This window comes from Apium graveolens, chromosome 10 (assembly GCF_009905375.1).
Source record: "Apium graveolens cultivar Ventura chromosome 10, ASM990537v1, whole genome shotgun sequence".
Lineage (NCBI taxonomy): Eukaryota > Viridiplantae > Streptophyta > Magnoliopsida > Apiales > Apiaceae > Apium > Apium graveolens.
This window is the reverse complement of record NC_133656.1, coordinates 181,773,257-181,788,845: the sequence shown is the minus strand read 5'-3', so window position 1 is coordinate 181,788,845 and position 15,589 is coordinate 181,773,257. Positions and strand designations below refer to the sequence as shown.

Genomic DNA, 15,589 nt, shown 5'->3' with positions numbered 1-15,589 from the left:
AATTTCCCAAGACAAGCAGCGGCGGCTACAAGAAAATTTAAAAACAATTACAAATAAAAAAAAGAGGAGAAAAGAAAACAAACCGTTTGTACATAAAGAAAAGGCCCAAAATTTAAAGATTTCTCTCTAAGGGGGCCATTTAGGAGAAGACAGACCCCTTAATAGAAAAGGCCCATTACGACCCCTATAAATAGGGAAAGGGCCCTAACCTTGCCCCGATTTTATTTTGCACAATATGTCACTAATATGTTCAGACATTTTTGATAAAATAATAAGAGATACCGATACTTGAGAGTATTTTAATAAGACAGAATCAGAAAAGGGTTCAAAATTATTTTCGAATAATATGTGATTTTCAGTTTCAAAAAAAAACATGTGATTTTAAATTTATTTATTGGTTTCATACTAAGGGAGGGGGATTCATTTCATTTACTAGAATAGCTTACGAGAACTTTGCTAATATTTTTCGGAAACATTTTTGAAAGAGTGTAATATTTTTGGTAAGACCAATAGCCAGAAGATTGTCGTAAACCACTTGGATTCAAGTTATCTATAAATTTCTTTTTCCAAATTAATTACTATGTATTAAAAATATTTTAAATTATTCCGAGAGAAGGAAAAAAGAAGCAAATATGGAAGTGTATAATACACCATGCTCTTCCCTTTTTAGTTGGTGTTTAGAAAGTCTGAAAAGGTGCATGAAGTGATGAAAAAAGATAAAGGTTGGGGGACCTACAGGCTACAGGAGTGCAGCCCACAAGACAGAGTCTAATGTAATCTTTACTGCCACTTCCCCAGTCTCCACCAATACTTTGATTCCTGTCTCCACTTCTCAGACCAGATTATCCTCTTCTGCTTAGTTCTTACATTGACCCAATTATTGTCATCCCTCCCATATCTCTTATTCTCTTATTAACTTGCATTACCATTCTTCAGTGTCTAAATCAACTCACAATCTGTGTTCTTTCATATTGCTGGTCTTGTAGTATTTTCTGAAGATATATAAATGGTGTGAGTAGCTTCTTTTTCAAGAATATGGAATAAATATTATTCGGAACCGAAAGATAATTACACTTAGATGTAAGATAAATGAGCAACAAGTTGTCCATGGAAGCTATGGTCTTAACATTATTGTAACTTGTAGGTGGTCTTTTAGGACATTTAGAAAAAAAATGACACATTAGTAAATTAAAGCCAAAATAGTGTTCAGTAGCAGTACTTAGCAAGTGTTAGGAAGCAATAGGGAAAAGGCCAAAAGATATCCAAGTTAAAAATGTTGCAAAATCACAAATTTCTTGGCGTTTTCAGCAAGATTAGACAAGAGAAAATGAAAAAACAAGGGAACCACACACATGCTTCTGACTCGATTACTTTACCACAGTAATTCAACTTAACAGACAAACACTTTGCACAAACATAAGAAAAAAGCTGTAACCCCTGCTGCTGCTGCTGCAAATTCAGTCTTCAGAAAAAGGCTCTTGACACAAAAGGAACTGAATGACCACTACATGTAAGCACTTTTTTTTGGCCTGTGCTTCTGAAACCCACAATGAAAAACTTTCACTTTTCTGCAAAACAATATCAAGTAAATCTGCATTAATACTTTGATGAGAGCAGCTAAAAAGACAAACTTGCTAGTGATTTAGAAGATTTAACATAAAGAATACTACCATTATGAACCCCGAAAAAGTCATGATCTGAAGATCTAGGCATTGATATTGAGAGTTGAGTTTCTTCCCATGAGTCTTTGTTTTTTGGCCATTCATCAAAAAAATGGTGCATCACTTTCTGTGGTTCATCTTCTCTTCCTATTTTCATCATCTCTCCCCATCCAAGATCTTTTTTTTCACTTGAGCTTGGTTGCATATAAGAGTAGCCATTTTGTAAACCAGAGCAATTTCTTTGTTTATTCATTGTAAGTGGCTGATCTAACAGCCAAGAAGAATCACCCAATGAAGAACCAGGCATGCTTCTCATATTCCCACCAGAACTTGATGACAAAAAACTTGGATGTTCATTAATTTCATCTTTCATGCCATGAACATAGCTACTGTTTTAATCAATCAACATTCGCAAAAAAGTAAACATTGAAACGAGTCATATTACTACCTATTAGGAGTACCCCTAGTATTTCTATTGATCCATTTGCACAATAAAGATCACACAATATACAAATTCTTCAAACTACTATGCAAAGTACTGAACTAGACAATCTTTAATCTTTATATAAACGCGAGTTCTGATACCATTTTAGGTTAGTACGTCTCGTAAAATTGTAAGGTATTAGTAGATGGACTTAATCAGATCATATATCTACAACAAAATGTAAAAATATACTAGTAAATTTAGTGAATTGACAAAGGCAAACCTGTAATTTCTGTCTGATGGCCTAGAATGTGGATAAAGGAGAGGACTACTATGAAGTGGAGTAGCACTGTTTTGAGAGGACAGTGAAGAAACAAACTGATGAGATGCCTTGGCATGAAAAACATTATAAGGACTAGTGGAGAAGTTTTGTGGGCTTTTTCTAGTGTTTGATGAGATGGGTAACCCTGTTTTTGGCAAAGAAAGACTAATCTCATTCATAGTAGATGATGGTGATGATGTGTTAGTTTCCACTGGCTTTCTTGAACGGTTTCTGCCTCTATGCATGTGTCTTTCACAGTACTTGGAATCTGGATATGCTTCTTTTGAGCACCTCCATTTTTTACCATCAGTTCTTCTGCACCTTCCTGGTTCTGGATCTATTTTTCTCCCATATCCCATATGGAAATGGTTCCATCCAACTGCACCAATATAACATTATATATCAATTTTAAAAAATACCCATTCTCTATTATATTGAGACCGAAAAACATTATTCACTTGAAAGGTTATTCATTTATCGAAGTTTTTAGTTAATCAAGATTAGGACTTGAGAGAGTTCTCTTGAATGAAATATGTTGAAACCGAAATATATTATTCATTTTGACAGGTTATTCATTTATCGAACATTTATTTATCAAGGCGTTGAATTAATCAAGATTAGGACTAAAAATAAAATAGTGTAAGAAGCTTACTTGGCTGTGGGGGGTGAAGGTGGAGGAGGCTGGAGAAGGGGTCCCAGCTGCTTGTTTTGAGAGTGGAGAGGAGCTCATGAGGGATGGGATTACCAGAAACCATGTACTTGAAAATAAGAGCTTGATGTTCAAGTTGTTGCCATTGAGTTGGGGTAAAGGGAAATCTACTATTGTTGTTTCTTGCAGTAGAAGGATTAGCAGTACTCATCATCATCATCATGATTAGTTAAATAGAGAGTTAAGGAACAAGAAGTGTTGTGAAGAGGTGAAGAAAAAGGAAGCTTGTTGATGTTTGAGAGGGGTGTGCGTTAGTTTATATCAGGGACCATGTATTGGTGTTTATTACTGTAGAACTTAAACTAGTGCTTCTGATTGTATATGCTGCTTGCTACTGGTATCTCTCTTTCAAAAGCAGTCACGGACACAGGGACACATGCCTCTCTCTCATCCTTCTAGTCTTCTCTCCTTATTTTCATATAAACCCACGAGTGAGTGAGTGAGTGTGTGTGTGTCAGCTTATGAGTGAAATTAGCTTATGGAGATGCCTCTGTCTATGCTTTTATTTACAAACTAGAAAACTAAAAAAAATACCAATCATCCATAGTATTTTACATTATTTGTTACTGCCGTGGAGACTTTCGAAATTCTGGTTAATATATAATTGACCATGTTGACATGAGTAATTATTTTTGTAGCTTGTATGTAAGATTGCATCCATACATAATACATGATCCAATCCAATATATAAATTGGTCAATAACAATAATTTTGAAAAAAAAAAACTTAAAATGTTTTGGAGGAATATCAAGAGAAATAATTATGTATGATGATAAACAGGTAAAGGGCTTGTAGTCAACAAATGTGTGAAAATGGGAGGTGTATAAGATGTATGTATATCTACTGACAAGATTCTGAAACGTGTACAGGGAAATCATAAAACGAGTGTACTAGGGGGGGGGGCTCTGTTGCACTGGCAGAGCTGTCTTTATGGCAGATGGGGGGCAGGTGATGTCTCTGACATTTATACGCAAATTCATAAACAAGAGCTCTTGAGGGAGAGCCTATACAAACAAACATCACAGATCTACTCTGATTATACCTATGTATAGCATATTAGCATCCCATCCTTTTATCAAATTCAAATCCTTCATTAAAGCCTTATTGTTCTTCCTTTTACCCACTTGGGTCTGGTAATTTATTATTACCAAACTCAAATTTTCCTCCTCTACGATAATGTTCATTTAGATAGTCCAGTAGGCTGAGCTTGAGTACCATTTACAATTTACCAATAAAAACAACTCTTTTAGCTTCACTCAACAAAAATTTTCAGCATACACTCGTTATACTTGAAAAAATGTTATTTACGGGTAATGCTATAAACGAACTGAACTGTTCGTTAAACTCGTCCGATTCGTTCGCGTTCGAGTTCGATAAACTCATCCGATAAATTTATTAAACTCGAGTTCGAACAACGTTTCTTGTCCGATAATCTTAATGAACCGAACCGAACCGAACTTTTAAAGTCTTCGGCTCGAGTTCGATTCGTGTTCTGTTTGAGTACGGTTCGAAAAAACTAGTATATTTATAAAATTATATATATAAACAATATTTATTATTAATAATATATATGAATTATATTTTATAATTATTTCAAATAAATATTTATTGGTTAAAAAATATTTAATTAATAGTTTGATACAATTTTTTACTTAAAATAATATATTTTTTTAAAAGATACATATAATGTTTACGAACAGTTCGTGTTCGGTTCGGTTTCATATGTTCGCGAACAGTTCGTGTTTGGTTCGAATATTACCTAAGTCGAGTTCAGACAAGAATTTCTTTCCGATAAGATTATCGAACAATGTTCGGTTCGTTAAAATTTTGTGCCGAGTTCGTTAAAAATTCGTTCGAGTTCGATTCGTTTACAGCTCTATTTACCGGACTTCTTTTTTATTTATTTTTAGAGCAAAAAAGTGTAAAAATACTAGATTTGCCTCCAATTGTTTTTTTTTTCGAAGGTGTGTTGATGTGCACCCGGTGGTATTTTTTGTCTGTTCATCCTTTGTTTGCTCTGAAAGTAAAAAAAAATAAAAAAAAATAACTCTGAAAATAGTATTTTCTTATATAGTGGGGTTGCATCATTTTTATATAAAAAAAAAATTAGCATACATAAGAGGGTTATTGCACCGTGTTAGAAGGTTAGCCAATAGACAACTGAGCTTGGTTAATTTTTTTTGTGAGCTAAATAACAATGTTGATTTTAAATCCTCTTTGCGATCTAGTGTTGGAGTCGTTCATACATGATTGGGAATTTTGAGTAATGTGGAAAACAAGATTTATATTGAACACTATAACTGACAACAATCACTAAGTTACAAAACTTGCTCTTCCAGTGGCTACTTTAATATTTTTATACATTCTTAGCCCAACCTCAAAGCGCATACCCTATTCCTTCTGGAAGAAAGAGAGCACCAAATCTGTATGTACAGAGAACATTTGTGTCTCCAAGAAGAGCTGATTCACGTACAAGAAAAAAGAAACAGAATATTAGTTCTCAGATTTGATGACAGACGGCAAATAAGGTTAGGAGATCTAGAGAACAAATTGTTTTTCCCCTTTGGACTCTTATTGTTCGACTTGCATCCCAAGGGTTTACAATGTAGTTCACTGCTGGCAATAAGTCTCGATGTCTCTCACTCACTAGAATTCTTTCAGTACCCAGTTTAGCTTTTAGTATAAGAATTTCGTGACCAATTTCTTTATCTACTCCATAATGTTGATCGCTCTGATTTAGAAATTCATTAATTTAAGTTTTTTTAGGAAAGGTGAGTATTTTCAGCACTACAAATATTAACATTCATATATAGATGTCCTTTGCATTTTCTATTTCTCAGACCTAAATGTACTGTATCACATAGTCCATTACCTTTCATGAGCGACCGTTAAATACTTAAGTATATAATAATCCAATTCAGGCTCTCATTTGTTTTATGATCTAGTTAATATTTATCATATCTCACACTTATATGCTCACATCCAAACAACTATTTCAAATGAATTCTTAGGTCCAAAAAATATGTTCCAACAAGTTTGATTATAGGCCTAGTAATTTTTCAGATCAGATAAATTAGATTCCATGCAAATGCAACATAATTTTTTCATAATGCTCATCATAGTATGCCAAATTTGGGAAGTTGAAATGGTATTATTGATGGGGGAAAGGGGGGAAACATATTTAATGTGGGAGGCACCTACCCTTATGAAAGGTCGATCACGAGAAGAGAATGACTCAATGAAACTCTCCTTCAAGAGCAGTGAAACCTGAGATTGCAGGATAAAATATTACTTGCAGTGCAGAAGAAGTAACAATTTGACAGGAGCAAGACGAAAACACTCCAATATAAGCAATAGTGATATGACAAATAAACTGAACCTTGTCATTATTAGACTGAACGTTTGTAATGGTATGAGAGCGCAAGTTAGAGCAAAGAGATTCCAAGTAAGATCTTAAAACTGATAGAAAACCCTTTGCAGCTTCAGCCTATCAATTGAAAGGAAAATATATGGTTTTATCACATGAGGATACACTACCAATTCCAATATAATTCTTTTTATTTATAGATATATGGAAAGGTAAGACAACATAATGAAAAGTCAAAGTACCTGAACATCGGTATATTCATATACTGGCCGTCTTCTCCCCAGGTAACTTTCTCCTACAAGTTTTTGATGGTATGGGCTCAACAATGATAAAAGCTCCTTTTGCCTAGGTAGTTGTGGTATAGTTTGCGACTTTACCTGTTGCCTCGTGAGAATGATATCAGAGTCAAACATTTTAAGTGAGTAACTGAGAAAGGTTGAAACTGCTGATAAGTAGACAGTTGGTCCATTGTTCTTAAAACTTTAATTCTGTGCTACTACTAGATATGTAGGCTGGTGTTTTATTTTGTACTTGAGAAGGTATTAATTGCTTGTATTGACAAAATCACAAGCACAATGTCATACACACACAGCCAGCATTATGATAGTCAACAACTAATTCTTAAGAAGCAAGGTCAAAACATCAGTTGCTATTTTGTTAAGTAATATTAACGTTAGCAAGTAAAATCTACTGCAATAACCTGGTTCTTGTTAACATCAACAACAAGTGCATTTGTCAGCTTTGACTGCACTTCAGGTGTTTTATTCTTCACACCTACCTACAGAAATAGCATAACAGAATGTCATAAAACCAAAATTCTTAATTTGATCAAGAATCAATATGTAATTTTCTAACCATACACGACAATTCAATACAAGGAACAATCAGAAACCAACTATCATATTGTTCATTTTCCATTTGAAAAGTTTGTGCAGCTCTACTCTATGTGCCTTTTTCTTTATAAGGAGATTTTTTTTAATGTAGCCAAGTCTATCAAGACTAGAGAGGATCTTGCTGGTCATTTGATTCTTTGCTTTATCCGTTGGATCGAAGTTCACCTGTCAATGGAAATCCTCCCCCCCCCCCAAAATACTCCCCAGTTCACAATTATGTAATACTCGGTTAAACCTAAGTATCAATAAGTATCAATAGTTCTAACATGTTAATGTCACTGCATTGGCAACATTGTTATTTAACTACCTATTAATGTGGCTCACTCACTGCTTCCAAGAACAGGCAATCCACATCTCCCATTAGTCCATTACCTACTAAGAGTTGTGAGCTAGAATTTTTTTCATCCATCAATAAGAAAACTTGCTCTACCTAATGTTCAGCAAGCACGGAGGACAATAATGATCCCCGCATTATGTGATTTTGTAATTGAATTTTTAAATCAAAATTGATTTTACAGAACAAAATATCAAAACTAGAATGCAATAACAAAACATTTAACCGTATAATCATAGTTTGGGTTATCCAACAGAAAATTAAACACTAGTGCCCACTAAATAAATTTATGTAGACTGCCTAAAAATCAACAAGATTTGAATGACTTGAAGCTATAGAGAACTCACTATGTATGGTACAGGTGCATCCAGGAAGTCCAGCATGTCATTTGGTAAAACCTGAAAAGTTATTTATACAATTATTATATAATAGGTTATTTGAAATGGTAGTATAAACTTTGTATCCATTATATCTCTTTACAAGACACTGAACAAAAATCCTACCGGCATTAGCAAACTCTGCCACTGATATGGACGTATAAGGGGGATAACTGACAAAACCGCAGCAGACAAGATTCCCTGATAATAGAAACAACTGATAAATAAGCAAAGAGTATGTGAGATACATTTAAAAAGCATCAATTGTACTGAAAATAATACTTTATGTCTTTCTAGGTCATCCATTGCATTTTGCAAATGAGATCACTATCTGCCTGAACAAACTTTTTGGATTAAAGTGCTGTCACTGACTAGATATTAAATATATCAGATGTTAAATGAAAAAAAATATTATAAGATATAAAGCACTGTCTTCCGAGAGCAACTCATGAAACAAAATCTCTGCCAAGTAAACCTTGTTAAGAACTTCTGGCAAGAAATTTCTGAATGATACTTGACACAGCTAAACAGACCCCCGCTTCATTACGTGATTGAAACCAGTAAGTTCCAACATGTTCAAAAATACAACAGGAGAACAGAAGTACGGCAAATGGATAACCATTTCATATATATCTTATTCCCAGAAAAATGCAGCTCTATATAAACATTGATTTATAGGTTATAACAATAATATAGAAACGCCAACATACCAAATTAGAACAAACCACCACAATTTGCTTCTCCAGCAAAGCTCCTGCAAAAAATGTCAACACCTGAAAAACAGAAATGGAAATGTCAAATCATAATGTAGGGTTTTCAACACCTGAACCAGAATGATGATCTCAAGTTAATATCTCAAACACTAGATTGAAGAACTTGCATGCTCAAGTCGCAATGATCCACATAAGCATGCAACTGCCTGCACCGACAAAGCAGTTGCCTCCTCCTCTGCCATCCGGGCATGGTATGCCTAAAAGAACCAATAAATATAAGATAAATTTAGAATAGATACTAATTATCCTAAAAGTTTTGGTACAGGATCTGTACAAGGATATGCTTCTAATTTAACAACCCTATTTTGTATGATGGTGACCATTGCTTGAAGCAGTACTTAATATTCTCAAGCTCCGAGAATGAATTATTTTTTAGATAGTTTACAATCTAATACTAAAGCTATAAATAATCTTGACCCCATCGTTCCTTGTTCAAAATTTCAATGAAATTTTTTTTAGGGAAAAGCTAAACAAGAGTCTGCATAGAGTAATATAGATTCTCAGGTGTCGCTAATTAGTTATGTTTTGTATTGTTTCAAGAGTACAGGGGTCCTGAAGGAAAAAATAATAATAACTACAGGAGTACGACAGAACACTATCCAAGCGACACCCTAGTAAACTGGTGTATTATCTCGTTTTCAACTATCATACATGGACCAATCTCTCCGTGGTTATATGAAGAAAATTCTTTGAGAGGACAGCGGATTTAACTGAGATGCACACCCATGATAACTAGCTACCGGGATGGGTATATTAAGAACATAAAAAAGTGGACATCATCGCATCAGTATGTTCCAAGTGCAAAGGGATATCAAGGAGCCAAATCCTAAAAAACCATATGAATACAGAGAAATTTCAATGTTTACTACGGTATTGGGAGGTTCCTCCCTGGATGCTACGAGTCAGGCACTAATCACATCATTATATGGCTAAAGAACATCAAACTCCGTACGCGCACATACGTAAAAGAATTTGCAAAATACCACTTGCATCACCTATAAGGCTGGAAGCCTTGAAGGCACCTAACCATCAAAGCAAGGTATATACTCGCTGAATTCAAGATTTTTTTGTTTGATTTAGATATAACATAAAAACATACCTCGGCCATTTCCAGACCTGTACTGCACGATTTTAAATCAAAGGTTGAGCCAGCAATATGTAGAACTGTTTCATCCGGCCTTTGATACTCCAGAGGATGCAGATGCTCCAAGGGGTGAAATTTTATTGTTGAACCCCTTGCAGGACAAGGTAACTGATAATACTCGGATATTATTTGTAGTGAACAATGGTTATTTTCCTGCACAAGTTTAATGAAAGGAATTAATGTAAGGACATAAACTAGATTTACAAAGTAGCAAATATGCCTATAGGTACCCAGCTTGGTTTAACAATTAAAAAAGTTACCTTTGCCCAATCTAGGATATCACCATTGCTGCTGGATTGGGGGTCACTAGATTGGCCTGAGAAAGATGCCTCTTCAAGTTCTGTGTCATCAGCATCGCTCCTCAAATTTCTATCTTCGCTGGTAGAAAATTGAATACTGCATGCATCAATTTACACAATCTATTAACAGTTAGTAAAAAGCAAGAAAAAGACTATTGTCTGGAAGAAATAAACTTGGTCTGCCCCTGGAGATGGTTCAAACTTCAAATTGAAGTTAACATTCATTTTCAAGTTTTGCCTAGACATGTATTAGCGATTGCTCAAGTTAATGACAAATATATATACAGTAAAAACTGAACATCCTACAATTAACTAACGTCCTTCTAGGCTCTAGCATGGCACCAAAGCTCAGCTTTCAGAAAAATAATTTACATAATATAATAAGACAAGGGGAAGATGAAAAGTTGCTCCGGTATGCGCAACTTCTGGGTAAAGTATTGGCATCAATTGTTATTGTTGAAGTGGGAAACACAAATTTTAGCATAAACAATGAAGTGGTAGAAAATTTTGACATATTTTATGCTTTGGGAAGGGAGTAATATGATTAGACATCCACCAAATAATTAAGACTGAATCAATGATCAAGAAGAAAAAAAAAAAGAATTATAAATTTGTAAGTATCTATATTAAAAACATATTGAGCTAGCTACGGGACTTAATTTGCACAAAATGTGAGGTAAGAGTAAGACTGAGTTAAGTAGAGAAGATGGTCGTTATTCCTAGTTAGTCAAAGTTACTCTGTCCACATAAGTCTAGTATTAAACACTCTACTATCACAAAAGCCTATATGGAACTAGGGAAATACCAAATGTAAAAGGTCCACAGGTAAGAATGATTTACCTAGAGGAGGACTCGGAACTCTCATTATGCTGATGCCGTAACAGAGGTAAAACTGCATTTGGTACGTGTCTTTGTGATGTTTGTTTGCTGCCTGTGCTCTCATCAACTGAAGTATCAAACACTTCAGAAATTTGTGCAGCAACTAATGATTCTTTTTCAGAAGGAAATTTATTAGTGACAGTATCATTTACAACAGTAACATCAACACCTTCTGCCGAAATGTCACCCTCATGATTGTGAGTCTCCAAATAACACTCCTCATTTATGACCTCAGAGGGGATCGAATTGCTTATGCCTGAATGGGATGTTTCTACATTTCCACTGCGAATGCCATCTTCTCTATTTTCTGGTGAAAGACTGCAAGATATATCTTCTAAATTTTCTTCTTTTCCTGGTATAATAGGTAATTCGACATCTAGATCACCAATGCTTTTAGTCAATCGTTCCAGCCTTTCTTCAGTAAATATGCTACAAAAAAATCAAAATGTATTGATTGGTTAAAAGGTATTAAAAAATTAGCTTCACGATCACATCTAACAGACAATACACATACACCGGGTTCATCATGATCGAAAATTTATAAAATGGTACAAAAAGACAAAAGAAGACAAGCATGCCATATGCAAACAACCCAAACTACAGATTGACTAACCTGTTCAATACTCCAAAATGCAGTTCAAAACATGGAATCCGAGAAAGAATGCAGTAACAACGACGGGTTGTTAATATATGGCGACTTAGTGGCAAGTTGGTAGGTTGCACGTCTGAAATCATAGAAACCAATCCAGAAGGCCTTTGTATTATTTCATCAACTAGGACACAACATCCGTACAAGGTTGAATCATCAGCATAGGCCTAGACAAGATATAAACAACATTAAAAAAATCAGAAATGACTAAAACCTACATGATGATGATTAGTCATGTAACCATGTTGTGTTTGCTTCTGTTAAGCAGGCATTATTTATTTTATTTGAGATCAAAGATAATTTTGAATAATAATGGCTCCGAAATTACAACTTTTAGGATGCCTATGATTCCAATTCTCACTCATACATGTAAGAAAACACAGTTTACAGAATAAACCAATTCTCACTCCACAAGGTAAGCCAAGTTGGAAATTCAGTCATTTGTAGAACTCACAGCTATCCACTCAGATTGAACATAGAATAGGTGCATGCACCACAAAATAATTAATAAAAAAAAGCACTTGACGCTTTTTAGTTTACCTGTAATCGGAATACGAATGACAGATCACTTTGTTTAAGATGTTCCTGCAGAAACAATAGTATGTCAACTCAACTGCAGTCCAATTAAAATTGAGGCCGGGAGAGCGGAAATCTACCAATTATGCTAACTACAGTTTCATATAGCTAAGAGTTTCAGCTTTGGGGGACTTTGACCTTTCACTAATACTGAAGTTCTCACCAGTAGGGAGGACTTCTTAAACATAAAATGAATGTAGAAGCAAGAACTGTAAATACCTGTCCAATTAGAATTTCATTCAACTCACTCATTGAAGGAGTTCTCTCGATAGCGTGAACCTTCAATCAGAAGTAATTGAAATTAAGTTTCTGACTAAACCACTAAAACACTTGCATACGAGAGTAACAAGTCTTAACTAATACATTACTGAAAATAGCCGATTAAGTTTAATCATTACATTTATTAAATAACATGTCTTGTTACACCACGCACATTAGGTGGAAAAGACCCAACATATGAATAACTCACCTCCACGCCTGCAGGGAAGCAAAATGAAAGAAGATCCCTATACTTTATAGGCAACTGCTTTTCAGGAGGATAAGCAAATAGGACCTGAAACCAAAAAACAGAGACAGTCACGCTTATTCAAGACATTACAGGAGTTGGACATGGAACAATTTGAATTTAACACCAGTACCTGGGGTTCAAGATTTGGTTCTACACGAGACTGATTCTGACCAAGTGCACTTTTAAATATACTTGAACCTTCAGACTTTCTTCCAAAGTAGAGCTGCTGAAGTGCCATTATATCACAGCTAGGATGAAGTCCTATAACCACCATGCTCTCAAACATCCGTGAAGGTTCTTTCAGAATCTTAGGATGATCCTGTACAATACAAGCTAATACATCATCACAACCTGATGAAAAATAATTCTAGTTCTACACTATTGTATCATAAGGCAAATTGACGGGACATAGTTTAAAACCGTAAAGGAATAAAACACTACAGTATAACCTTCAATTACTAGTTTGAAGATCATGAATGAGTTAATAGGTCAAACTCAAGTCCCTAATTTGACTCTTACTTGCACAATATTTGTGACAGTTGCATCTAAGGTAGGAATGTGAGAATGGGTGTGAGACAAATAACACGGGATCTAAGATAAAAACAAGATTTAAACTGTTTTTTATAGAGACAAGCAATCTGGCATCTAATTGACCTCTATAATAACACACCAGGGAATGTAAGTGAAAGCTTTTCGCCCATTGACGCTTTTGGCTAGTAAGGATTTCTGGATTGTAGACTCCAGTTTTACTTTCAGCCGGTTGTGACAAGCCTTTCAGTACTCTAGAAACTTGACGCTGAAGCTTCTGAAGTTGGTTACCGCTGTCATCTTTGGATGAAAATACCACTGATGGTCTTGGCGAATGAACAGCAGTGGCAGCAGCAGCTGCGGCTGCAACGGCTTTTTCAGTTGTCTGCATGAAAAATGAGGCACCCCAACCAGGGCTGCCTGTATCTTCCTTGTTCTGCATAATTCAGATTCTAGCCTGCCAAGATCCTTAAGTATCAGTTGTTTCAAAAACATAGTTAACAAAAAATTCATACGGAACTAACGGAGAACTGGAGAAGTACATTGCGGGAGCTTGGCTTAGCTAATTTTCCACTTACAAGTGAATAAGTGCAAGATTAGACACACTTGCACTTTACTAACATTAATATTGTCAGTTTGACAAATACATTAGAAGAATCACTTACAAACTATATTTAACCCCCAAACATAAAATTCTAAATTTCTTAAATTCTTTCCTCTGATTGCTACTGCACATGATACATGCAACACAACACAGCAACCTGATTTCATGAATGATTTAATCTTAGTCCCTTCCACCTTTTTAAAAGAGAAATGGTAACATAGCAACAGAAAGCATAACAGAACCGCATATAAACCAGCCTCCGTTTCGTCACATTTTTCTGCAAACTTATGCTCTCAATGCTGAACACAATTGACATACATTGAGTTTTTCTACCAGAACCTCAAATTGGGCTTCATAAAGATCCTATTTTTCGCTGACATGAAATGGTAATTGCAATAAAAGATCATATAAAGCACTGCCATCCTTAGGTAATACCAAATAGCACATTTAAAAGTCAGTGTGGCAGACACGTGCAAGTTTCGTTTGGTATGAGAAAGGAGCGGAGTTAAGGGGCGGCCAATAAGATGAATAGGTATGCCTAAGAACCCATGGAAGCGATGGGAACAGAAGAGCTCTAATCGCAATAAGCTAGACAGAAACAAACTTACGAACAATTATAATAAATACCACCCAAACTCATTCCAACTGGTGAGAGATTGAAGATTGTGTCATGTAAAACAGTTTTGGACTTTAATGATCTGAAAGGATCTAAAATACATAATCCCAAACCTAATTTGCCACTTTTGTGAGAGCAGTTTATTGAAGAATCAAAAGAAAATTTCCACTCCTCTAGACCTCTAATCCCTTCCTCTTAGTCTTCGATACACACAATAATCCAGAACTTGAGCACTCTTTAAAATCGCATCTTCACGACTAAAAATTTAACGTGGGATACTTCTTATTCTCTTTTCTACATACCCCACTAAATTTACCATCAAAACACGTAACTACCACCCACCAAAATCACAAAAGATTCAATCTTTCCTCAAGAACATAAACCAAACTGCCTTCATAAAACAAGAAAAGTACTAAAACCAGTGCAATCACAATAAAGCAATCAACTTTAATCAAAACCCAACTCAAATAATCATCAAACACTATAAAAATCAAAACTTTACTACCAATCTTGAATACCAAAAACAGTGCAATCAAAATAAAGCAAACAACTTTAATCAAAACCCAACTCAAAAAATCATCAAACACTTTCAAAATCAAAACTTTACCACCAATCTTGAATCAAGACATAAATTTCACACAGAAATTAAAAAACTTTCAAGAAAACATCCACTTACTCGTACAAATCAAGGTGAAAAACCTCCTTAAATCAGACCATGCATCAAAATCTTGACCTATACATACAGAGATAGATACATAAGAGGGAAGTTACAAGGAGAGATTTGAAAAGAGGGGGGCGGCCAATACAAAGCCTATGTTTTATTTTCTTGTTGGTTTACTGTTCGTCTCTCTAGAAAATAAAGAAGCCCCAAACTGCAAAAAAGGGAAATGTGCAAGTATATGCTTAATGCTATGTATCTATATTTT

General features: G+C 35.0%; 2 protein-coding genes and 1 pseudogene across 8 annotated transcripts; 1 reads left to right on the top strand and 2 right to left on the bottom strand.

Moving 5' to 3' along the window:
* The window catches only part of LOC141691403 (uncharacterized), a 508,513-nt pseudogene that overhangs the window by 443,166 nt on the left and 49,758 nt on the right, over nt 1-15,589 (top strand).
* LOC141689226 (growth-regulating factor 1-like) lies at nt 1,249-3,565 on the bottom strand. Of its 2 annotated transcripts, none has more exons than XM_074493445.1 (4): nt 3,060-3,565; nt 2,369-2,786; nt 1,671-2,050; nt 1,249-1,568 (listed from the first exon to the last, which is right to left on the bottom strand). In XM_074493445.1, the coding sequence occupies exons 1-4, from the start codon at nt 3,277-3,279 to the stop codon at nt 1,561-1,563; spliced, it is 1,026 nt and encodes a 341-aa protein (XP_074349546.1). In that variant the 5' UTR covers nt 3,280-3,565; the 3' UTR covers nt 1,249-1,560. The 2 variants fall into 2 exon arrangements, with proteins under 2 accessions (XP_074349546.1, XP_074349547.1); XM_074493446.1 differs by having other exon boundaries at nt 1,671-1,990; nt 3,060-3,564.
* On the bottom strand, nt 5,386-15,579 carry LOC141689749 (uncharacterized). 6 transcript variants are annotated; one of them, XM_074494130.1, is made up of 21 exons: nt 15,340-15,578; nt 13,586-13,900; nt 13,046-13,234; nt 12,877-12,960; nt 12,627-12,686; nt 12,372-12,416; nt 11,796-11,998; nt 11,406-11,611; nt 11,352-11,375; nt 11,144-11,249; nt 10,265-10,400; nt 9,960-10,157; nt 8,968-9,057; nt 8,798-8,860; nt 8,214-8,288; nt 8,058-8,108; nt 7,184-7,261; nt 6,726-6,860; nt 6,496-6,603; nt 6,318-6,383; nt 5,386-5,576 (listed from the first exon to the last, which is right to left on the bottom strand). In XM_074494130.1, exons 2-21 carry the CDS (start codon nt 13,883-13,885, stop codon nt 5,508-5,510), a joined length of 2,286 nt encoding a protein of 761 aa, XP_074350231.1. In that variant the 5' UTR covers nt 13,886-13,900; nt 15,340-15,578; the 3' UTR covers nt 5,386-5,507. The 6 variants fall into 6 exon arrangements, with proteins under 6 accessions (XP_074350231.1, XP_074350230.1, XP_074350229.1 ...); XM_074494129.1 differs by having other exon boundaries at nt 11,352-11,611; XM_074494128.1 differs by having other exon boundaries at nt 11,144-11,375; nt 15,340-15,577.

Excerpts from the sequence above, each read along its gene's own strand:
- LOC141689226 (XM_074493445.1), bottom strand. The coding sequence starts at position 3,279 with ATGATGATGATGATGAGTACTGCTAATCCTTCTACTGCAAGAAACAAC. Across the intron at positions 2,787-3,059 it reads CCTTCACCCCCCACAGCCAA|TTGGATGGAACCATTTCCAT; the intron begins GTAAGCTTCTTA and ends ATATTGGTGCAG. Across the intron at positions 2,051-2,368 it reads CCATCAGACAGAAATTACAG|TAGCTATGTTCATGGCATGA; the intron begins GTTTGCCTTTGT and ends TGATTAAAACAG.
- LOC141689749 (XM_074494126.1), bottom strand. The coding sequence starts at position 13,885 with ATGCAGAACAAGGAAGATACAGGCAGCCCTGGTTGGGGTGCCTCATTT. Across the intron at positions 13,235-13,585 it reads GCTTTCACTTACATTCCCTG|GATCATCCTAAGATTCTGAA; the intron begins GTGTGTTATTAT and ends TGTATTGTACAG. Across the intron at positions 8,861-8,967 it reads GATCATTGCGACTTGAGCAT|GTGTTGACATTTTTTGCAGG; the intron begins GCAAGTTCTTCA and ends TCTGTTTTTCAG.